Consider the following 25,505-nt stretch of genomic DNA (forward strand, 5'->3'; position numbering starts at 1 on the left):
AACAACACAATAGCTGTATGTGTCTGACACTGACTTTCTTATACAACTACAAAAATGTCCAAAAGCATATTACTTGCAAATACATAGGACCCCTCACCACGGAGAAGGTTTCCAAAAAGGTACGGTTGTGTAAGTTTAAGCTAGCTCCTATATGGATACAGAGGCATCCAAAAAAGAATAACAAATTTTATTCAAATATTAATCAATATTAAAAAATAATCACATTCATAAATGACAACATAGTACATATAAAGAGGAAAGTAGTTTACTCCAGTAAAGTGCACAGAAGGGTGATAAGGGAAATGGGTACAGGCTCCATGGAAATGTGCCGCTCATCTGAATACCAACATGTCAATACACATACAATTGCTCAAACTCATAGTAGTTTAAATTTAAGTGCCTCGTGCAAAGGATAATCAATGTCCGCAAAAATATAAACAGCAGCACGTACCCATAGTAATCAACCCGTCCACAATATCACAAATGCCCTGTCGTGCGTTTCGCGTTCCACTTTTTCACAGGGGAGTCTGACTTTCTTTGCAGTAAACATAGCTTAAAGGGGTTGTCCGACCTAAAGACACAAGTCTACAGCCACTATATATGACTGCAGACTTGTGAATCCTCACAGCACGTGCACTGCACCCTGAGGATTCGCCAGTGTTGGCTCCAGAAGCGGATGCCCAGTCATCTGACAGCAAGTTTGCAATTTGCATACTTCCAGCCACATTCCAACTAGACGTGTCCGGCCTCGCTCAATACACTGTCACTGAGCGAGGGTGCACACGTCTAGTCGGCACGTGACTGCATGTATGTAAATCACAGGATTCAGAAGTTTGAAGTCATATAGAGTGACTACAGACTTGCACCCTGAGGCCACGTGCACACGTTGAGGATTTGGTGAGTTTTTTTACCTCAGTATCTGTAATAGAAAACCAGGAGAAGTTAAAAAACACAGAAGTGGTGACGTGTTTCTATTATATTTTTCCTCTGATTGCTCTACTCCTGGTTTTGGCTTACAAATACTGAAGCAAAAACTCACCAAATACTCAATGTGTGCATGTGGCCTTAGGCCAGACCTCTTTAACATATACTTTTTTTGTAGTACTGAATATTGTGGACTTTTCTGTATCACACAATACAAATGAATACTTTTCATTCCTGTGTATGGTAGGTGGACACGTTCGGTATTTCCAGCAGAAAAATCTGCGACAAATACTGATGTGTTGGCAGGGAAAACTCAGCACAAAATACATGTGTTTTGGGCAAGCCTTTATGATGCGTTTTTCTTCATTCATTAGTATGGGTGAAATCTGCCACAAACCAGCTGAAAGAATTTACAAGCTGCAAGTTTAGATCTGGAAAGATAAAATAAGAAAACGTATGCACGAGACTCCAGGAATCTCATTTGTTTTGCTGGTACTAAAGGTACTGTCACACTTAGCGATGTACCAGCGATCCCAACCAGCGATATGACGCGGTCAGGATCGCTGGTACATCGCTAAGTGGTCGCTAGTGAGCTGCCACACAGGCAGATCTCACCAGCGACATCGCTGGGGACGGGGGTCGCTACTTACCTGTCACACTAGGCGATCCTGACGTCCTCCCGCCCGGCTCGTCGCTCGTCTCTCCACAGGAAGCGCCGCAAGAAGCTGACGACGAGAAGCGGTCCAGGACGTTCTCGCGCGATCAGCGATAATCAGTGGGGGAGCCGGTCGTAGGTAAGTATCAGACACAGCGATATTGCTAGCAATATCGCTAGAACGTCACAAGTTATAGCGATATTGCTAGCGATATCGCTTAGTGTGACATTACCTTAAGAAATCCTTCAGGTTTCGGAAAAAATCTGCAAAGGAAAAAAACGCAACAAAAAACGCAAGGTGTGCATAGACCCTAAATGTTTTCTACAGATACAGCTCATAAACACAGAATAGAGCTTTAACCATATATCATGTTCTGAACTACTTTAAATGATAGTAAGTCATGTTAAGAACAGAACAAAAATCAAACAATGTTCAACATCTTAGCACCCAAAAGGACAAGTATACACTAGATAATATTAATGTTTATTGGACATTGAAAAATATTATGAAATATATTAGTATATTTTTTTAGAATTTTTTTTAAAACAAACAAATGACAAAACAAGAATATTCAGTATATAAAGCACTTACTAGCAGAGATCTTTGGTTTCCCTAATTAATATCTCTCTAGAGCTGCAGTAAAGCAGACAGTCTGCTCCCGACCACAAGATAGTTAATTACATACGACTCTCTGTCTGTTACCACATGACTGATGGGACAAGGTTTTCCAGACATGGTCAATTAACAGGTTGAAGCTCACCTAGTTACAAAACTGTTACATTTGGTAAGTGAATGGACTCCTCCCTAAAATTTCTAGTCTACACGCTAGTGACCCATGACTCGAAAGTTAGTGGGAAAAGGTTCACCTTTGCATCATTATCAGTGAAGCATCCAACAGCCATGGAAACGGAGATACAAAGCCTACAAAAAATATGCCGACCTCCAGTTACACTTTCTCTTATTGTATGACAGATGTTTTTATACTGATAGACAGAACAATGCTCGCCAACCGCTTAAAGGGAATGTGTCATCAGAAAATAATCAGTTGTACATTTAAAACTGCTTTTTGTTAAAACTTTTAATTCTTAAAGGGTATCTGCTATGTAATCCGAGAGCAGCATGAGGTAGGGGTTAAAACATTGAATTAAATTATGTGTCATTTATTAAGCTGTGTGCTATTGTTTACTTACACTGAATGTTTTATTATAAGGAGATTATTATTGCCAGGTATGCTCTGCATGAGACTGCTAGTTCGACTTCGCCCCTCCTGTGATAAGCAGCTCACTGTCAATAGACAATGTACACACAGAGCCTGGTTGGGGTGGGCATAGCTTTCTAAGCTCTGCTGCATACTACGTCTAAAAACTGACTGTGTCAGTTCTGCTGCACCAGTAAACTAAGTGATGCATTGTTGGAAGATCTTTATTAAAAAGGTTGTCTAACACAGAAAGTCCCACGAATCCAGTGTACAGCACTTCAGAGGTCAGGAAGCAATGCCTGCTCCATTCAGAAGGGACAAGACCACTGAAGCCTGTGATTGGCAGCAGTGCTCAAGTGAATAGAAGAGAGTGTCATCAGAAAAACATTCGCTGATGTGCTCTTCTAGTCTCCTGACCACTGCTGCCAATCACACACTTCAGCTGTCCTTTGGCTTCCAAATGGAGCACGCTTCTGAAGCGGCGTGCTCAAGATCCACAGGGAAGCTGATAAGAGAGTATACCTCACTTTTTTATTTTAAAGAAACCATCCATTTAAAAAAATCCTGTGTCAGACAGTTCCTTTAACTTTCATCTGGCCATATCAGAGTTTTATATATACGTGATTAAAAACTTCTTACCACTGGGGTTAAATGCCATGCAGCAAATTGGTTTTTCATGAGCTGGAAAATGAGCAACAATGCCTTCACCATCTGAGTCTTCACTGACAAGAACCTACAACAAAGAAGTTAAAATATATACTTAAAGTACAGAGAGAGGTATAATTGCAATACATTTTCATCTCTAATTACTATTTATTTTAGATTTTTTTTTATAGAACATGGTGTCTAAAATATTAATCTACATAAGCAACAAATTGCCTCTCACCATAGCTGTAAACAAAAAAAATGGACCGTAGACCCAAAAATCATACATTGACCTACAATGGATAAGCAAGATTTTTCAAAAATGAACATCTTAACATTCTGATCAGATTGTATGAAGCCTACTACCACGTCACAGTGAACTTCTCCCTGGGTCTGTGACCTAAAAGGTGCGGTGCCATGTGTCAGCCCTCCAATACTGTGTGCATAGATGATAACTGGTGTTTCCTCCCTCTACTAATGTACCTATACCCGACATTGCCATTTCTGTGTGTGGTTCCACTATTACTCCCCAGCAACAGGCCCGCTGTCTTGGGGTCATACTTGATTCCGAGCTTTCCTTTGCCCCCCACATTCGATCACTGGCTCGCTCTTGTTATCTGCACCTCAAAAACATTTCTAGAATTCGACCTTTTCTTACTTTTGACTCTGCAAAAACTCTTACTGTTTCTCTTATTCAGTCTTGTCTCGACTATTGTAACTCTCTTCTAATCGGTCTCCCTCTTACCAAACTCTCCCCTCTCCAATCTGTCTTGAATGCTGCAGCCAGGATCATATTCCTCACCAATCGTTACACCGATGCCTCTACCTTGTGCCAGTCATTACACTGGCTACCCATCCACTCCAGAATTCAGTATAAACTTATTACCCTCACCCACAAAGCCCTCCATAGCTCAGCACCACCTTACATCTCCTCCCTTGTTTAAGTATACCACCCTAACCGCGCCCTCCGTTCTGCTGATGACCTGAGGTTAGCATCCTCAATAGTCAGAACCTCACACTCCCGTCTCCAAGACTTTACACGTGCCGCGCCAATTCTTTGGAATGCACTTCCCAGGTCATTACGATTAGTCCCCAATCCCCACAATTTTAAGCGTGTCCTGAAAACGCATTTATTCAGACTGGCCTATCGCCTCAACACATTAACCTAACCTATCCCTGTGTGGCAGAGCCAAAAGTTTTACCATAACCAGGTTCCCAGCATCATGTTCCCACATGCTTTATGCATCCATTAGCCCTCTGTGTCTGTACTGTTACACACTTAACATTATGGCTGGTCCATACAATCAGAGCAACTGTTACCACCCACCTTTCGTGTCTACCTCTTTCCTCAGACTGTAAGCTTGCGAGCAGGGCCCTCTTTCCTCGTGGTATTTGTTATAATCTACTGTATGTGATTATTGTTATGCTGTAATGTCTATTGTCTGTACAAGTCCCCTCTGAAATGTAAAGTGCTGCGGAATATGTCGGCGCTATAAAAATAAAATTTATTATTATTATTATTATTATAACTTCTAAAGATAGGAATAACCCTTTAACCACACGACCACTACAGTTAAAATCACTAATTCGTCACCTATCCTGAGGACAGATGATAACGGGTTATTTCTATGTTTAGAAGTTAAGGACACAGGACCGCTACAGTCAATCACTGGCCTCAGTGGTATGTCGCGAAGGTCAGTCATTTGCTGCAGCAGTCACTTATGGAAGACGCTGCAGTCAAGTAAGTGACAGGTGATGCAGACTGGAGTAGCTAGTGGAATTAATGTATGTAGTTTTCTTCATTTTCTCCCATTTCCTCACTTGGGCAAAGTTTTCCAGATCCTAAAAAATATCCTTTAAGATAATAGATTTACGAGTGCCCTCAGACATCTGACACGGTTAAAAGACCTTTTAAGTGTATGTGATCCAACACAAGTAGGTAAACTCATATTTAAGGAATAGAAAAAAGTTAATTTTGCCCATTGACCTTCTCAGAATCCCACTGACCACTATCCTAAATTAAGAGACTACATGTGAATTCTACAAGCATTCTACGAAGAGCATAGAAAACTTAGCTGTAAATATCATTTATTCTTGTTGGACACGTATGTAAGCTTGGTGCATTAAGGTCTAATGGCTCCCAGAGCTCTAGTTTTATAAGAACAAACTAGGGTAACATCAGAGGGCAATTAGACACATAAGCGCTGGAGACGACTCCTAGTCCAGCAGTAGCAAGCTACGATTAGTGGAAAATATTCTGACCTTTGACAGCCAGCTCAGTCACTTCTAATTGGGGACCAGAGGAAAGAGATATTGTTTGTAAATGTGCTGGAAATCAAGAACAACAGATGAGGTCAGAGTTAACATCCTGAAGGGAGTAGGAGGACAGGGCTGGCCAGAGTAAAGAGAGAACAAATAGCTGCCCTGGGATGCCAGAACAAGATGTTTTTAATGGGATCTACCATTTACAGACATTATTGCTTAAAGGGAGTCTATAAATACAGAGCACTCAGCACTCAGTGCTTAAGATAATAAAACCTGTCTTTTTATTGCGGCACACACTGGGGGAGTAGTGGCAGGGACCTAGAGCTCCCATAGTGGCCTCACCTTTGTTCTTGATTGGTGATGTTATCAAGTATGGGGCCTGCACTATTTCTTTCAAAGTTTCAACCATTAGTTGAAATTAAGAAGAAACATTTTGTGACCCTGCTAGGTCTCTAAATCTTGCTGATCAGTCCGGATTTTGCATATGTCTGTCAAACAGTGTGTGCACGAGAAAAAACACAAACTCTTTACAATTTTGTTTTAAAGCATCAATTTTTGCTCAAATTTTGTAAAAAACAAATATGAAGATTGAAGAAACATAAGGAGATCGTTAATCTGGTGCTGGAAGCTGTAACCTCTTCCTATGTGTACTCCAGGGTCTCATACATTACATTCTGTCCACAGTAAGCACGAAGCCATGCTGACGTACGAGCAGGTGGAAATCAAACTACACTGAGCCACAGAAAAAGAGACTACACAGGTAATTGGTGCTTACATACCATGGTAATAACACAGTCCACTGATTTAATCTACTTGCACCTAGTATGTTGAACTTCTAGGGCTATTTCCTAAATTACGTACACATACGATACTGCAAGCAAGTATTAGGCTGGTGTGAAAAAAGTCTGCAAAGTAAGAAAACTTTCAAAAATAGAAGGGGTATTATTTTATATGTATCAGTTAACAACATGCAAAGTGAATAAACAAAATAAAATCTAAATCAATACTTGGCATCATCACCCTTTGTCTTCAAAACAGTATCAAAGCTCTTGGTACACTTGCTCACTCAACTCAACGAATGTTCCAAACATCTTGGACATCCACTTTCAATTTGTGACCCGTGCCACAGACCAGGGCGACTCTGCAAAAATGCATTGCCAGACAAAGTGCTTCTATACATGGTGAGCTGACATCCCTTCTTTTCCCTTTCCTGCTGTAAGTATGTCAATAGTTTTTGTCAAATCCAAATACCAGGAAGTATCAAAAACAATGCAACTTTATTTAAAAAATAACATATCAACAAGAGACAAAAAAGCAGAGTCAAATATCACATAAAAACTCATGTTAAAAAAGCACACGCAAAAATGCATTGAAAAACAGCAAGTAACTGAATTTAAATAACAGGTGCAGAAGAAGTTTTACAGCGTCAAAAAGAAATGACTTTAAGGCTATGTGCACACATTGATTAGCTACTTGCAGAAATTTCTGTGAGGTTTCTGCATCTTTTAGCAAGAAAAATGCTCCAGCAAAAATGCGCATTTTGGTGTGTTTTTGTATGTGTTTTTTCATGAGTTTTTGTACAGCAGGGAAGGCTTTTTTGAGCTAAATAAAGATATTAAAACAAAAAGTTTTGTGATGTAATTTTTTGGTTCAGCACCACCTTTTTTATGCTGATGCAGTGGCATCAGGGTAATGGGAATAGGGGTTGGTGTCAGCATCTGACATTGACACCTAGCCCTAGGCTTAGTAATAAAAAGGTATTAGCCACACACCCTCATTAGTAAGCCGATAAGTAAACACACAAACACACACACATTGTCATCAGCCTATGTAGGAATCTATATAGGCTGTAACCAAACAGCAAAGGTTAATTTAAAAAAAAAAAAAAAATGGTGTGGTCTCCCGCGTAATTTTAATAACCAGCATAAGGAAAGCCGACGGCTGATGTTAATATTCTGGGAAGGAGCCAACAGTCATAAAGGTTCTCAGGCTATTAATATCAGCTCACAGCTGTTTGCTTAGACTTTACTGGCTAGTTTACAGGGGGACCGCAGAAAAAAATTGACATAGAGTCTCCCTAGAAAATCTAACCAGCAAAGGCTAGACAGACAGCTGCGGGCTGATATGAATAGCCTAGGAAGGAGCGACATATATTGGCCCTCTCCCAGATTAAAAACATCAGCTCTCAGCCCCAGAAAAAGCACATCTATAAGATGCGCCAAATCTGGCACTTAGCATCGCTCTTCCCACTTGCCCTGTAGCGGTGGCAAGAGGGGTTCATATTCGTGGGGTTGATGTCACCTTTGTATTGCTATGTGACATCACGCCCACAGGTTAGTAATGGAGAGGAATCTATAAGACGCCTACCCATTAGTCAGTATATGCAAAGAAAGTCAGCACTCATCCTTCCTTTTGAAAAAAATTCAGTCTTTTTAATTTTCATTATGTTGGACAGCTGACAAAAACGTGCGGAATTGCTAGCAGAGTGGCAGCAGGTGCAGTAATTCCATAGAGACATAACGGACAATGAACGTTTTGCGCTAGTTTTCACTTCTACTGGTCCAGATGGACCAGTTGAAGCGCAAACCAGTGCAAAATGTTGATTGTATGTCATGTCTCTCTTTGGGCAGGTTCGCATTGCGTTATGCAGACCATTAAGCGCATAGCGTTGACGGTCTGCGTTAACGCTATAGCATTAACACGATCGCGTTAATGCTGTACTGCTAGGGCAGATGCTTTATCTGAGATAGCGGTGACGGAGCCTCAGATGCTGCAGCCCGCGCCCAAGGCTCCGTCACTGAATGACGGCACATCGCGAACACGTGCCGCTTTATGGCATGCGTCGCGATGCGCCTGACAATGGAGGGCAATGGTAGCGTTAACGGTCTGCGTTACACCGCATTATGCCGCGGTGTAACGCAGTCCGTCTAACGGACTGCCTAAACGTAATGCGAACCCAGCCTTTATGGAATTAATGCACTTTCTGACACTCTGCTAGCACTTCTGCACTTTTTTGTCAACTGTCCAACATAATGAAAATTAGAAAAAGACTTAAGTTTTTTCAAAAGGAAGGATTAGTGCTGATTTTCTTTGCATATACTGACTAATGGGTGCCTCTCCATTACTAACCTGTGGGCTTGATGTCACCTGACTACGTCTCCCATCAGTGGCACCTGCTGTCACTGTTATCTGATGAGACTACTGCTCACTTATAACGCCTGCTGACCTTTTTAAAGCAGGTCACCATAACAGGTCACAGTCACAGCTGTGGGGTTATGCTGACATCATGATCCTGCAGTGCTTTAACCGACAGTCTTACCGGCGGTAGCATTACCGTGGGACAGTGTCACAGCTGCAGGGTCATGCTGACATCTGACAGCGTTACCCAGCAGCTCTCTGACTGATGGTCTACCGGCGGTAGCGCAACCGCCGATGAAAACCACCGAGCCGGTGTTTCCCATGCTGTCACACAGATGACAGTGTGGGAAACACCATAGGAAGCCAACAAAAACGTAAACAAAAACTCTGCAGCAAATCCGCAAACATTTTTATACCTGCATTTTGCTGCGGATTTGACTGACTCAATTGCAGTCAATGAGTGAAAAACGCTGCAGAAACGCACAAAGAATTGAAATGCTGGAGAAAAAAAAACACACTTCAAAAACTCAAGGAAATTTACTGATCATGTGCGCAATACTTCAGGTTTGTCATTGAATTAGCTTGCATAAGGATACCATAGCAATTTTGGCCAATTTCCATGTGGAAAAAATGCCGCAAAAATGCACCGTGTGCACACAGCCTAACGGGCTGTCTTATAAAAAGCAGATGCTTTTCTAAATGCATATGCGTATTGTGAGGCAATGACCCCTGTTACAGCTAGGGGGCGCTGTCTGTTCTTCCCAGGATACGCACGGAGGCGTATTGAGGCTATGGGAATATATTAAGGTCACAGGCGTAGCTGGGATTGCAATGGTGAAGAAGTGACTTATGTCACAGGCAAAGGTCACTGTGTGTTCTCCCCAGGATGTGTATGAAAGCCATAGGTGTGCATGGCAGTCACGGGCGTAGCTGTGGCTGCAATGCAGACTGATAATAAAAGTGTTAGTCTTGGACATGTTAGTGTTCAAGACAGAGGAATGGAAAACCTGCTCTGCATGTTGTGTATGAAACAGATTGCAGTATGATAGTAGTTTGTGAAGTCTGTTCCTTTCCAGGTTTTCCATGTGGCTGAAAGTCACAGGTTGCTATGTTAAAAACCCTGCAGGAAAGGGGGTTAGTGAGTGTCAGGGCCAGAGTGAGTTGGTGCTTGTTGCTGTGCAGAGCGGAGCCAATAGGCCTGGCATCCACAGCATATACAGTGGTGCTGCCGTCCACAGTGATTGGTCTCGGAGGTGGATGTCCTATGCCCGGAGGTGAACCGGAGGTGGATATCCTGTGCCCGAATAAAGGATTAGCGTGTTTAACGGCTGCAAACGGATGGATATGGTGCCCGACTGCGACCCGGAGGATATCGAGGACAGTGTACAGCTGTGAGAAGAGACTGTGATACAGTGGTGCAGGACACCCACGGGAACTAATCAGTGGAGGACTAGCGTGTGTAGTGACTGCAATCTAAAGCATGCTGTGTACTATGTAGTGCTATGAACTGGTGTCAATTGAACACTGATAATATGCACTGAAGTTATATGCACTGAAATTATATGCATTTGCGTGGATTGGAACCTTTTCTGTGTGAAGAGAACACATTAAAGAGACTTTTATGTTTGAACTTTGTGGGTCACAGTCTCTTCACTGCGTACGGTGCTACTGCTGCTTTACAGTATGTATATATATATTTATACATACAGTATATATATATATACCCCTAGTGCTATAAAGCAACAGTGCATACCACTGAGCCATCGTGCTGCCCAACATATATATATATATATATATATATATATATATATATATATATATATATATATATATATAGTGGGTATGGAAAGTATTCAGACCCCTTTAATTTTTCCACTCTGTTTGATTGCAGCCATTTGGTAAATTCAAAAAAGTTCAGTTTTTTCTCATTAATGTACACTCTGCACTCCATCTTGGCTGAAAAAAACAAATGTAGAAATTTTTGCAAATTGATTTAAAAAGAAAAACTGAAATACCACATGGTCATAAGTACTCAGACCCTTTGCGCACACACTCATATTTAAGTCACATGCTGTCCATTTCCTTGTGATCCTCGAGATGGTCCTACTCCTTCATTGGAGTCTAGCTGTGTTTAATTAAACTGATAGGACTTGATTTGTAAAGGCACACACCTGTCTATATAAGATATCACAGCTCACAGTGCATGTCAGATCAAATGAGAATCATGAGGTCAAAGGAACTGGCCAAGCAGCTCAGAGACAGAATTGTGGCAATGCACACATCGGGACAAGGTTACAAAATTATTTCTGCAGTACTCAAGGTTCCCAAGAACACAGTGGCCTCCATAATCCTTAAATGGAATAAGTTTGGGACCACCAGAAGTCTTCCTAGACCTGGCTGTCCAGCCAAACTGAGCAATCGTGGGAGAAGAACCTTGGTAAGAGATGTAAAGAACCCCAAGATCACTGTGGCTGAGCTCCACAGATGCAGTAGGGAGATGGTAGAAACAAAGTCAACTATCACTGCAGCCAACCACAAGTAAGTTGGGCGTTTATGGCAGAATGGCCCGAAGAAAGCCTCTCCTCAGTGCAAGACATATGAAAGCCCTAATAGAGTTTGCTAAAAAAAAAAAAAAAAAAAACCACAAGGACTCCCAGACTATGAGAAAGAAGATTCTCTGGTCTGATGAGAAGATAGAAATTTTTAGTGATAATTATAAGCGGTATGTGTGGAGAAAAACAGGCACTGCTCAACACCTGCCCAATACAATCCCCACAGTGAAACATGGTGATGGCAGCATCATGCTATGAGGGTGTTTTTCAGCTGCAGGGACAGGACGACTGGTTGCAATTGAAGCACCCAAGTACATAGATATCTTGGATGAAAACCTCTTCCAGATTGCTCTGGACCTCAGACTTGGCCGAAGGTTCACCGTCCAACAAGTCAATGATTATAAGCACACAGCTAAAATAACAAAGGAGTGGCTTCAGAACAACTCTGTGACCATTCTTGACTGGTCCAGCCAGAGCCCTGACCTAAACCCAATTGAGTATCTCTGGAGAGACCTGAAAATGGCTGTCCACCAACGTTCAGCATACAATCTGACCAAACTGGAGATTATCTACAAGGAGGAATGGCAGAGAATCCCCAAATCCAAATGTGAAAAACTTGTTGCATCATTCCCAAGTAGACTCATGGCTGTACTAGCTCAAAAGGGGGCTTCTACTCAATACTGAGCAGAGAGTTAAAAAATTAGCAAAAATTTCTTAAATTTTTTTTCCAGTCAAGACATTAATGAGAAAAAAAATGCACTTTTTTGAATTTACCATACGGCTGCAATGAAACAAAGAGTGAAACATTTAAAGGGGTCTGAATACTTTCCGTACCCACTGTACATATGTTGGGCAGCATGATGGCTCAGTGGTATGCACTGTTGCTTTACCGCACTAGGTTCAGTCTGAAAGGAGAACACAAACGTGCCCTACAAGATAAACACGGAAGACAGTGACACAAACTGCAAAGAAATAGTCCTCCAATCAGAAATTATATGAAAAGTAAATAATTTAAGGGGTACACTGGAGCTGCCTGGACCCTGGGTAACTTTTCACATCTTACAGCCTGGATCAATTTTTGTCTGTATATGATGTCACTATGCACTTGCCATTATTTCCACAACTTTGAGCTGTGTTGTGCAAAAAATTTTTGTGCTTCTTGGTTCTCCTATGGATTTAATTTTTCTACTTAATCCATTATACCTTTTCTATGATACCTCATAGGAGTTACCAGAAACAAAAAACCCAGCATTGTCCGGTCTATTTACTTATGTCCTTGTTTACATGTAGCTACTTGCACCTTGCACTTTATTTATTTTCATTTATGCATACCTGTCTTTATACACAAATTCACGGTTTATTATTACAAGTTGCTGTATTTATCCTTATATATAACTTTGGACATAATTTATTCATCTGCTCAGCATTGGCTTGTTTTCCACTCCTGTTCTGTGTGTTTGCATCTCTATTTTTTAATCTTTTAATCATGTGTCCCAATAACATTTACTTTTCATATAAATTCCGTCTGAAAGGTGTAGTATGTTCTCTCCTGTTTGCATGGGTTTCCCCCTGGTACTCAGACTTAGGCCAGGGTCAGACTTGCGAGTACAATGTGAGAAACTGGCGCGAGTCTCTCACATCAATACTCGGCACTGCCGAAAGCACTCGGGTCCGGAGTGTGCGGCTGCGTAGAAATACATGCAGCCACACACTCCGGTCCGAGTGCCGGGTATTGATGCGCGAGTTTCTCGCATTGTACTCGCAAGTCTGACCCAGTTACTCCCACACTCCAAACATATACTGCTTAGGAATTTAGATTGTGAGCCCCAATGTGGACAGTGATTATAATGTTTGCAAAGTGCTGTGGAATATGAGAAATATAAGTCAAATAAATACAATTAATCAAAATTGCACTGGTTCATCTTATGTTACAGTCAATGATAAAAGCTGGTGATGAAAAAAAAAAAAAAAAATAGAATGTGAATTTATGAAACCCAAGCCCGCTATTATACAGAATATGACCGAATATACTAATGTAAACATTTTTAACGAAGGTCAATTATTCTTTTTCTGCATTTGTTGGAAATACAACCCAAGATAAACATTAATATCCTTATTTTCTTTCTATACACCCTATTCAATAGCTGCGTGTTTACTTTCATTATATAGTTGGTATCTGGACAACATCTAATTTGACAGCACAGTGGGGAAAGAAAGGTGTATTGCTAATGGTGAAAATAAAAAAAATCTGGTGCAAATCAGTGAGATAATTGCCATTCTGTGGATATGAAAATGAGCAGCATGGCATGAAATCTGCACAGATTTTCTCTGCTGCAAGTGGATGAGGTTTAGGAAACCCTATTAACATGTGCTACACTGTAATACCGTAAACCTTATCTCTGTTTTATAGATGCATCCGTTGATAATATACTTCATATGACTCAGTTTTTAGGACTACTCGATTGCGTTATTTATGGTTGGTGACGGCTTTAAGTGAAAAGTTAAACTTAGTCTCAAGGCCTTTCCTTTTCATGCTGTATCAGTTTTATATATGAAAGAAAATAAATCACATAATATCAACTGAGGTGTCAGATATACAAACAATGGAAGGAAAGAAACAGTAGAAATCTTAACATTGCTGATAAAGAATTGCTCATATCTGCAATGGCATAGGTCATGCAAATGGTTCACAATTACACAATACGCAAATTATTAATCAGAGATGGAACTGATGAAAAAAAAATCGGTCAGAAAGTTTGTAGAAATTCACACCTCATGCAGAATTTTTGGGATCTGCACTGAAAACTCCTAGCATCGGCGGCTCAACTTTTAGTTAGCTTGGCGTGTCATCACAGATCTTTAAGACCTACTATGAAGCAGCCTGGAGAATCTTTATGTTAGGGCTTGTTCACACGACCATATTTTCAGTCCAAGTGCTGTCCGTGAAAAAAATTGCTAACAGATTCCCTTTAAGTAGAGACAAAACCCTCTAAATGAGAGGAAGAGAGACCATCCTAAGGAAAAATGCTTGTGTTTCACATTCACTTCCATTTTGCTCGCTACTCGAGTTGAGCATTTAAGTGCTCGATCAACACTAGAGATAACATGAAAAATGGTTTCTAAGATAGCTAGAGATTTGGGAAAAATTGCGCCCCCTAAATTAGGCACAAATCCTCTTCATTAAAAAATTCTATAGGCTATCAGTTAAATGGGTGTGAGCTACAATACAAGGCATTACTCTTGTTCTGTAAACGGTACACCTGAAGTCATACGCTAAATGTCGGGTGTACAAGGGGACTGTATAAACAATTGGTGGCGGCAGCTGGGTTTTCATGAGTTGATGACCGTAGCGGAGTATATATATTCCATGCGTCGGAATCGGATGTGTATATACTATACGGTCACTGTGAGCTCCCTAACATCCGGCCTAAGAGTGAAAGCAACCACGGCCTCCTCCATCAGTCCCTAGACAATTGCTCAATTATTTTGACAACTGGAGGCGGTGAAGTGTTGATTCATGAACATCAGGCAACGGCGAAGCGATATCTACGGGATCTTCCGGCTGTTTCCTGACAAAGTGTTTCAAAAACATGTAAAAGTAAAAATCCGAAACTCAGTTTTAATAATAAAAAAATAATTTATCTGCATAAAAGAAACAATGCCAAAACGTCACATATTTATACTTCCCCTCTTATAACAATCTGTACGATAACACACTATTGATTTTCATCCCATAAAATGAATACCGTTAAAACGAAAAGCTGCCACTATTGCCATTTATGTTCTTCTTTGCCACTTCCCCACAAAAAATTTAAATTAAACGTAACCAAAAAATTACATGTATTCCAAAGTAATATCAATAAAAATTACAGCTCAAGAATGAAAACAGTATAGTTCTTACAATATGACAAGAAAGGACCTTTTATAATAAAAAGTTTTTCTTGTGAAAAAGTAGTAAAGCATAATATAAAGATATACCGTATTTTTCGGATTATAAGATGCACTTTTTTCCCCCAAATTTGGAGGGAAAATGTGGGTGCGTCTTATAATGCGGATATACCTTACCAGCCGTGGTGGAGCAGGGTCCCAGGGTCACGGTTGGAGGAAAGAGTGGAGAGTTGCTGCAGGCTGAGATGAGGGAGTGTTCCGATGTGCGGCGCACCGCTACAGGTGTCTGGTGTTGCGGGTGTCTCCGATGCTGCTGTGGGTGTCTGGTGCTGTTGCGGGGGCTCTACTGACATTTTATGAAAGGCCAGAGCCCCCACAGTTCCATTGTTTACTATGCAGTGGACTCTGGGAAAATGGTTGCTGGGGGCGGCGCATGCACAGATGGAGATCTCGGCACCAAGATCTCGGTAGATGAGATCATTTGAAGTAATTTTTTGCGCAAAAGTAGCAAAACATTAAGAAAATACAAATTTGGTATTGACATGATTGCTCCTAGCGACAGAGTACAGAAAACTTCAATAATAACAGAAAAATTGTTGGGCTTTTGTTATTTTTGACTCTTAAAGACTTAATAAAAGGTGATCAAAAGCTAAAATGTAGCACAAAAGAGAACCAATGAAAATTACAGCTTGTCGAGTAAAAAATAAGCCCCCATACATGTCTGCTGATGGAAAATTATGAAACCTATGGCTATCAGAATATGGCCACCCAAAAACAGATTATTTCTTTTTCATTCTGTATCAACTGTACAAACGTAAAATAAAAATACATATATGGTAAATTTAGCATCACCATGTTCATAATGACCCACAAAAAAAGTTTACAAGTGAATAGTGTAAAATTTAAGATGCAATTAACAGTGGCAGAATTGTTTTATTTATATTCTCATAAAGAGTTATTAAAAGTTTGTTCATAAGTGTTATGCACCCCAAAATGATGCCAATGATCAATAAAACACATGCCAACAAAACAAGCCCTCATATGACTATTTCCCCCCCAAAAATAAAACCGTTATGGCTTCTGGAACGCGACACATCAGTAGGAAAAAACAATCGTCTGGCATAAAGGCCTAAACTGGCTATGATGCCAAGAAGTTAATGACGGCGGGTCCCCTATCTTATTAGACCACTGTGCACAATGGTACGTTCACCCCGACTTACGTCAATAAACATTAATTTTTGTGCATTTTGTCCCAAACTGTTCCAAAATTCCATGAAGATGACCATGAATGGATAATTGTAGGTGGCAATTTCACATTGTGCCAGGTGTCGACTTCAGATAATATAAGGACTGGGAATATAAAATGTACAGAGAATTTCTTTTTTGGATTCTTGTAAATTCTGTTTTATGCACAATACCATAAGCCTTGTGATAGGTACTATATAATACAGTGTATGCATTCTACATACAGTGTTATGCTAGTTTCACACTTGCTTTTTTTTGCAGCGCGTTTTTCCCGCAAAAAAACGCATTGAAAAAACGCATACATAAGCATACAACTGCTGCGTTTTTTTCAAGCATTTTTATGAGCATGCATGAAAAAAACGCAGCGTTTTTATGCGTTTTTATGCGTTTTTAGTGCGTTTTTACCGCGTTTGCGTTTTTTTCCAACATTTTTAGGTGGCCCCTCACACTACCCAAACCATGACTTTACTAACCCTAACCCTAACCCTAACCCTGACCCTAACCCTAACCCTGACCCTAACCCTTAACCAAATCATACTTAACCCTAACCCAAACCCTAAACCCTAACTGACCCTAACCCTAACCCTAACCCTGACCCTAACCCTGACCCTAACCCTAACCCTGACCCTAACCCTTAACAAAACCATACTTAACCCTAATCCTGACCCTAACCCTGACCCTAATCCTTAACAAAACCATACTTAACCCTAACCCTGACCCTAACCCTGACCCTAACCCTAACCCTTAACAAAACCATACTTAACCCTAATCCTGACCCTAACCCTGACCCTAATCCTTAACAAAACCATACTTAACCCTAACCCTGACCCTAACCCTGACCCTAACCCTAACCCTGACCCTAACCCTGACCCTAACCCTTAACAAAACCATACTTAACCCTAATCCTGACCCTAACCCTGACCCTAACCCTTAACCAAACCATACTTAACCCTAACCCTGACCCAAACCCCAACCCTAACCCTGACCCTGACCCTAACCCTAAACCCCCTTAACTAACCCTAACTCTAACCCAAACCCCTAAATTCCATTGTTTAAAAAAAAAAACGCATATGCAAAAAAACGCATACATGAGCATGCCAGTGCGCACATATGCGCATCCATAGGCTATAATGGCCATTTTTAGCGCAAAACGTGCGCATGCGCTTTTTTGCAGGGCCAAAAAATGCAACATGCTGCGTCTGGAAAATACCAACGCACACCCCAAAAAAACGCAGCGCATGAAAATCGCATACATGCGCTTACCAGCGCGCAGGTATGCGCACCCATGTTAAATATAGGGGAAAAAACGCATGCGCAGGTATGCGTTTTTTTCCAGCGCTAAAAAACGCAAATGTGAAACCAGCCTTAGAGCTAGTATTACAGTTGTGGCCAAAAGTATTGACACCCCTGCAATTCTGTCAGATAATACTCAGTTTCTTCCTGAAAATGATTGCAAACACAAATTCTTTGGTATTATCTTCATTTAATTTGTCTTAAATGAAAAAAACACAAAAGAGAATGAAGCAAAAAGATTGATCATTTCACACAAAACTCCAAAAACGGGCCAGACAAAAGTATTGGCACCCTCAGCCTAATACTTAGTTGCACAACCTTTAGCCAAAATAACTGCGATCAACCGCTTCCGGTAGCCATCAATGAGTTTTTTACAATGCTCTGCTGGAATTTTAGACCATTCTTCTTTGGCAAACTACTCCAGGTCCCTGATATTTGAAGGGTGCCTTCTCCAAACTGCCATTTTTAGATCTCTCCACAGGTGTTCTATGAGATTCAGGTCTGGACTCATTGCTGGCCACCTTAGAAGTCTCCAGTGCTTTCTCTCAAACCATTTTCTAGTGCTTTTTGAAGTGTGTTTTGAGTCATTGCCCTGCTGGAAGACCCATGACCTCTGAGGGAGACCCAGCTTTCTCACACTGGGCCCTACATTATGCTGCAAAATTTGTTGGTAGTCTTCAGACTTCATAATGCCATGCACACAGTCGAGCAGTCCAGTGCCAGAGGCAGCAAAGCAACCCCAAAACATCAGGGAACCTCCGCCATGTTTGACTGTAGGGACCGTGTTTTTTTCTTTGAATGCCTCTTTTTTTCTCCTGTAAACTTTATGTTGATGCCTTTGCCCAAAAAGCTCTACTTTTGTATCATCTGACCAGAGAACATTCTTCCAAAACGTTTTAGGCTTTTTCAGGTAAGTTTTGGCAAACTCCAGCCTGGCTTTTTTATGTCTCGGGGTAAGAAGTGGGGTCTTCCTGGGTCTCCTACCATACAGTCCCTTTTCATTCAGACGCCGACGGATAGTACAGGTTGACACTGTTGTACCCTCGGACTGCAGGGCAGCTTGAACTTGTTTGGATGTTAGTCGAGGTTCTTTATCCAACATCCGCAAAATCTTGCATTGAAATCTCTTGTCAATTTTTCTTTTCCGTCCACATCTAGGGAGGTTAGCCACAGTGCTATGGGCTTTAAACTTCTTGATGACGCTGCGCACGGTAGACACAGGAACATTCAGGTCTCTGGAGATGGACTTGTAGCCTTGAGATTGCTCATGCTTCCTCACAATTAGGTTTCTTAAGTCCTCAGACAGTTATTTGGTCTTCTTTCTTTTCTCCATGCTCAATGTGGTACACACAAGGACACAGGACAGAGTTGAGTCAACTTTAATCCATGTCAACTGGCTGCAAGTGTGATTTAGTTATTGCCAACACCTGTTAGGTGCCACAGGTAAGTTCTAGGTGCTGTTAATTACACAAATTAGAGACGCATCACATGATTTTTCAAACAGTGCCAATACTTTTGTCCACCCTCTTTTTTTATGTTTGGTGTGGAATTATATCCAATTTGGCTTTAGGACAATTCTTTTTGTGTTTTTCATTTAAGACAAATTAAATGGAGATAATACCAAAGAATGTGTTTGCAATCATTTTCAGGAAGAAACTGAGTATTATCTGACAGAATTGCAGGGGTGTCAAAACTTTATTGAATATTGTACGAAATTCTCAGATTTTAAAAATTAGTCATTGTTTTAATTTATATTAAATAAATCAATAGCATGTGTGAAAATAAGAAACTTTTGTAATTTATCTTCCTTAGACAAATCCGCTTCTTTCTTTGCAGTAAAGAAAGATTGAGGTACGTATGATATACATGTGGCCAAAAAGATGGTCAAATAGATGACGAAATGTCACTCCAGGCCACATATACCTGCAGGACTAAATCGCGGACAACTGTACTGTATACAGAATATACAAGAAGGAAGGCACAACAGTCATAAATGTCCATTACAAAGAGATACTTTATTAATATAAATGAATAAAACATAGATCAGGAGTTGAAAAAGGGGGGAGGGAAAACCAATGATTATGGCATACAAATGGCAAATGCGGCCAAATACGTCACCTAAATGCTCCAGGAAACAGAAGAGATTAAATATATATAGGGGAAATATCCCATAAACACATTGATGCAACGATGTTCCCCTGGCAGAGATATAATATGGATATGTATTGAATATACTGTCAAACTAAATAACCGTAAACATGGGATACCAGAACAAAGCAAAATAACGCATTAATAGCACAGATTATCCCTTGTGGGGACTGGTGGAACGACATGTGAACATGGATACAAGGTAATTAGTTGAATATGCTGACAGTATCAGTAGCCGTCTACATGACTTAGGGGAATCATCAGCCTTGGCACAAAGAATGCAAACAAGGTCGCCATGAGGAAGGAGCCGAGCGCTCCGAAACGCGCGTCGGGGTCCGGCTACTTCACGTTTCCTTGTCTTCTCCAGGTAATTTATGCTACCGCCTGTATGCTACCTTCATTTATATTAATAAAGTATCTCTTTGTAATGGACATTTATGACTGTTGTGCCTTCCTTCTTGTATATTCTTTCTTTGCAGGAATGATCACTCATTTTCAAAATTCTCAATTCACTTGTAAAATTTGTATTCAGAGACTACAGATTTTCCCATTACTGAGATAGGAGATGGCAGTTAGTGATAAGGTTCTATGGAGAAATGTAACCGTTGATTCTCACGAACTTGTACCAGAAAGTCTGTCTGTTTCTACCTCCTACCCCTCCATGCAATTTTAAAGCACCAACTGTCTTCACCTATTCTCAGTAATGTGAAAATCTGTCTTCATTGAACACAAACTTTATACCTTAATTGAAAGGAAAAAAAATCGATCCAGGAGGAGAAATAAGTAGATTTCTCTGATAGATATATTACAAATTTTCTTATTTTCATGTGTATTATTAATTTATGAAATAAAAATGGCAGTTACTTTTTAAAGGTTGAAGGACACTGTACATCAACTCTTTCCTCATTAATTTTGTACCAACAAATGTGTGTTTTCATAGCAAAAGGGCCATGGTTACTTAACACCTATCTACTCATCGTTTACCTCTAATGATGAGCGAGTATACGCGTTGCTTGGGTTTTCCCGAGCATGCTCGGGAGATCTCCGAGTATTTGGAAGTGCTCGGAGATTTAGTTTCTGTCGCTGCAGCTGCATGATTTGCAGCTAATTGACAGCCTGAATACATGTGGGGATTGCCTGTTTGTTAGAGAATTCCCACATATATTCAGGCTGTCAAGTAGCCGTAAATCATGCAGCTGCGGCAATAGAAAAGAAATCTCCGAGCACTTCCAAATACTCGGAGATCACCCGAGTATGCTCAGGAGAAACCGAGCAACCAGCACTATTTACCTCTGATGTTAGCTATAAGCTGACTATCAGGAGATTTATTGGCAAGCAGAGACTACAGAAAAGGTCATTCCAGCAGAATGGGTGGGCTAGTGGATATCATAAGCATAGATGAGGATTCAGAGGTCACTCTGAAATAAATTTAAAAACAAGAAAGCATGCTACAAGCCATAAAGTTTTATGTGTAAAGCTAATTGCAGAAAGAACATCTGTGTGCATTTATCTTCAATGTACTTCAGCTAATTAACTGATGTAAATAAATAAGAATACACATTACTTGCCACAAAATGGCCAACACGTCATTAAGAGGAAGGTTAAACAAGTTTGAGAGCGCATTTCACTTTACCACAAAATACCTATGCGGGAAAGGACAGAGTCAGAAAGGCGTCAGGCTGTCAGTTTCATATACACAGTAAAAAAGCATATTCTATTACATTTCTTTACAGACAAAAAATGTCTAATTCCTACTTTCATCACCCTGCAGCTGTAAATGGAAATAGAACCCAAATTCACTTTTACACTGGTATACTGGTGATCAAATATTTCAATTAAATCGATCTGAGAAGAGGAACAATATGATAAAAGAAAAGATATACATTAGGGAAATCCCAGAAGGCCTATCAGTGCACATAAGCTGTTTAATACCAACCCAATTCTGTGGTTGCTTAGGTAGCACACAAAAAAGGGTAATGTTGTGCCCTGACACTTGAAGGACAGCAGTGGAGAATGTGAAATCTCTGCCAATTTTGTATTTTTTATTATTATGGGATGACTCCCATTAGCAAAGGAAGCAATTCTAAAAATAACAAGGAATTGTTGTAATGCCAAGGTGAACTTACACGTAGATTTTTCCTTTTTTTTAATAAATAGGACATTTCTACTTTTCTTTTTTAGGAAATAATTGCACTTCTCATAAAACAACAATTCTGGAGAATCTTTTCTTAGAAGGGTGCATTATTAAATCTGAGTTAAATGTCCAGGAGCTGTCCAATTTCTTTTCTCAGAAAGTATTCGGACCTATAATGAGTCTCACAAAACCATTCACATACCTGCAAAAATGATAGATCCAAGAATGAGATGCGTGAAACTCAGAGCATGTCCTATCCTGATCAGATGTTGAAGATTAGAATAGGACGTACTTGAAGGGATTGTGTGCTGCTGTCCAATAAATAAAATCAGGTAGCAAGCCCATAGTCATACAAATATGTGAATGCACCCTTATTTTGTTTTAAACAATAATAAATACAGTAGGAATATGTCAGGATGGATAAAATGTAATACTAGGTAGAGTGTTACAAAACTGTCCCGGGTATTGTAATTTTTTACATTTTAAAAATGATAAAAAGGAAAATAGGCTGATGCAAAAGTTTTGGCACTCTGCATGGTTAGTACCTAGAAGCACCACCTTTTGCAAGTATCAGAGAGAGTCTTTCAGTTCTTGTTTGAGGTACAGTCATATGTAAATGTTTGGGCACCCCTATTAATGTTAACCTTTTTTCTTTATAACAATTTTGGTTTTTGCAACAGGTATTTCAGTTTCATATATCTAATAACTGATGGACTCAGTTATATTTCTGGATTCAAATGAGGTATATTGTACTAACAGAAAATGTGCAATCTGCATTTAAACAAAATTTGACCGGTGCAAAAGTATGGGCACCCTTATCATTTTCTTGATTTGAACACTCCTAACTACTTTCTACTGACTTCCTGCAGTAAGATGATGCTGCAGGTCTTTGGAGGTGGTCTGTGGATTGTCCTTGACTGTTCTCACCATTCTTCTTCTCTGCCTTTCTGATATTTTTCTTGGCCCTGAAAAGCTATGTGGAATAATCTTTGTTTTCAGATCATTTGAGAGTTGTTTTGAGGAGCCCATGATGCCACTCTTCATAGGAGAATCAAATAGGAGAACTACTTGCAAGTGGCCACTTTAAATACCTTTTCTCATGATTTGATACACCTGGCTATGAAGTTCAAAGCTCAATGAGGTTACAAAACCAATTTAGTGCTTCAGGAAGTCAGTAAAAAGTAGTTAGGAGTGTTCAAATCAAGAAAATGATAAGGGTGCCCATACTTTTGCACCGGTCAAATTTTGTTTAAATGCAGATTGCACATTTTCTGTTAGTACAATAAACCTCATTTGAATCCAGAAATATAACTGAGTCCATCAGTTATTAGATATATGAAACTGAAATACCTGTTGCAAAAACCAAAATTGTTATAAAGAAAAAAGGTTAACATTAATAGGGGTGCCCAAACTTTTACATATGACTGTATTTTCACCCATTCTTCCTTGGAAAATGTTTCCAGTTCTGTGAGATTCCTGGGTCACCTTGCATGCGCTGCTATTATGAGATCTATACACATTTTCAATGATGTTCAGATTAGGGGACTGTGAGGGCCATTTTAACTTTTCAACTTCAGCTTTTTTACAGATGGTGTTATGTTTGCATCCGGAATTTGTTGAAATTTCATTGAATCCATTCTTCCATCTACTCATGAAAGGTTTCCAGTGCCATTTGGTTGCATCCCCATGCTTAATGGTTGTTGAGATGATCTTTTCCTGAAATTCTGTGCCATTTTTTTCTCCACAAATACCCTTGATCATTGTTGCCAAAGAGTTCTATTTTAACCTCATTGGTCCACAAGACTTGTTTTCAAAATGCATCAGGCTTGTTTAGATGTTCTTTTGCGTACTACTGAAGCTGAATTTTACGGTGAGTACGCAGGAGGGGTTTTCTTCTGATGACACTTCCATGAAGGCCATATTTGTGCAGGGGTCTCTGAACAGTACAATAATGTACCACAACCTTGCAGTGACCCCTGTTACAGCTAGGGGGCGCTGTATGGGCTCCCCAGGACATGCATGCAGGCGTTTCCGTTATCCTCTATCTCCTCCCTCTCATGTCCTGATTCTGCATTGAAGCATTACAATGAAACACTTCAAAGTGCCCTGGATGAATTTGCACCCCCTATAAATAGAACACCACAACACAGACGGCGACAACCCTGGCACACCCTGCAAACACGTTTCCTGCAGCGGTGCTCCAGGTGTGGCGAACTTCTGTGGAGAAAATCCAATCTACATGAAGATTTCATCCATTATAAGTTTATGCTTAGAACATACAATACTACCCTTCACCTCTCCAAACAAGCCTATTTCAACACCCTTATCACCTCACTGTCCAATAACCAGAAATGTCTCTGACACTTTTCATTCTCTACTCAACCCAAGAGTACAGGCCCCAACTACGGAGTTCCGAGCTGACGATCTGGCCAATTACTTCAAAGAAAAAATTGACCAGATTCGACAGGAAATCATCTCCCAATCACCTCATACCATGCACCGTCCTCCCTCCCCCACTGTATCTAGCTTACTCTCTGATTTTGAACCAGTCACAGAAGAAGTAAGCAGGCTCCTTGCATCTTCTCGCCCAACCACTTGCACCAGTGACCCATTTCCGTCACATCTCCTCCAGTTCCTTTCCCCTGCTGTCACCCCTCACCTAACTAAAATATTTAACCTCTCTCTCTCTTCTGGTATCTTTCCCTCCTCATTTAAGCATGCCATCATACATCCACTACTTAAAAAACCTTCCCTCGACCAAAACTGTGCCGCTAACTATAAACCTGTCTCTAATCTTCCCTTCATCTCTAAACTCCTGGAACGCCTGGTCCACTCCCGTCTTATCTGCTATCTCTTTGATAACTCTCTTCTCGACCATCTCCAATCCGGTTTCCGCTCTTTACACTCTACTGAAACTGCCCTTACTAAAGTCTCTAATGATCTATTAACAGCTAAATCAAATGGTCATTACTCCATGCTAATTCTCTTGGATCTCTCTGCAGCACTCGACACTGTGGATCATTAGCTCTTCCTCACTATGCTCCGTTCCATTGGCCTCAAGGACACCGTTATCTCCTGGTTCTCCTCCTATCTCTCTGACGGCTCCTTTACTGTATTTTTTGCCGGTTCCTCCTCCTCTCACCTTCCCCTTACTGTTGGGGTTCCTCAAGGATCGGTTCTAGGCCCCCTCCTCTTCTCCTTGTACACTGCCCCTATTGGTCAAACAATCAGTAGATTTGGTTTCCAGTACCATCTCTATGCTGATGACACCCAATTATACGCTTCTTCTCCTGACATCACGCCAGCCTTTCTAGAAAACACCGGCGATTGTCTAAACGCTGTGTCTAACGTCATGTCCTCACTATATCTGAAACTGAACCTGTCAAAGACTGAACTCCTTGTGTTTCCTCCCTCTGCTA

The 25,505-nt window shown here is 40.5% G+C and overlaps 1 protein-coding gene across 7 annotated transcripts in view; it reads right to left on the reverse strand.

The window, feature by feature from the left end:
* Positions 1-25,505, reverse strand: part of BCAS3 (BCAS3 microtubule associated cell migration factor) — a 1,710,065-nt gene that overhangs the window by 1,275,482 nt on the left and 409,078 nt on the right. For all 7 annotated transcript variants that reach the window (XM_073573260.1, XM_073573307.1, XM_073573290.1 and 4 more), the window contains one exon: positions 3,418-3,511. In XM_073573260.1, coding sequence (XP_073429361.1) covers positions 3,418-3,511 — 94 coding nt within the window. The remainder of the gene's footprint in view (positions 1-3,417; positions 3,512-25,505) is intronic.

This window comes from Dendrobates tinctorius, unplaced genomic scaffold (assembly GCF_039654945.1).
Source record: "Dendrobates tinctorius isolate UK_male_01 unplaced genomic scaffold, ASM3965494v1 ptg000007l, whole genome shotgun sequence".
NCBI lineage: Eukaryota > Metazoa > Chordata > Amphibia > Anura > Dendrobatidae > Dendrobates > Dendrobates tinctorius.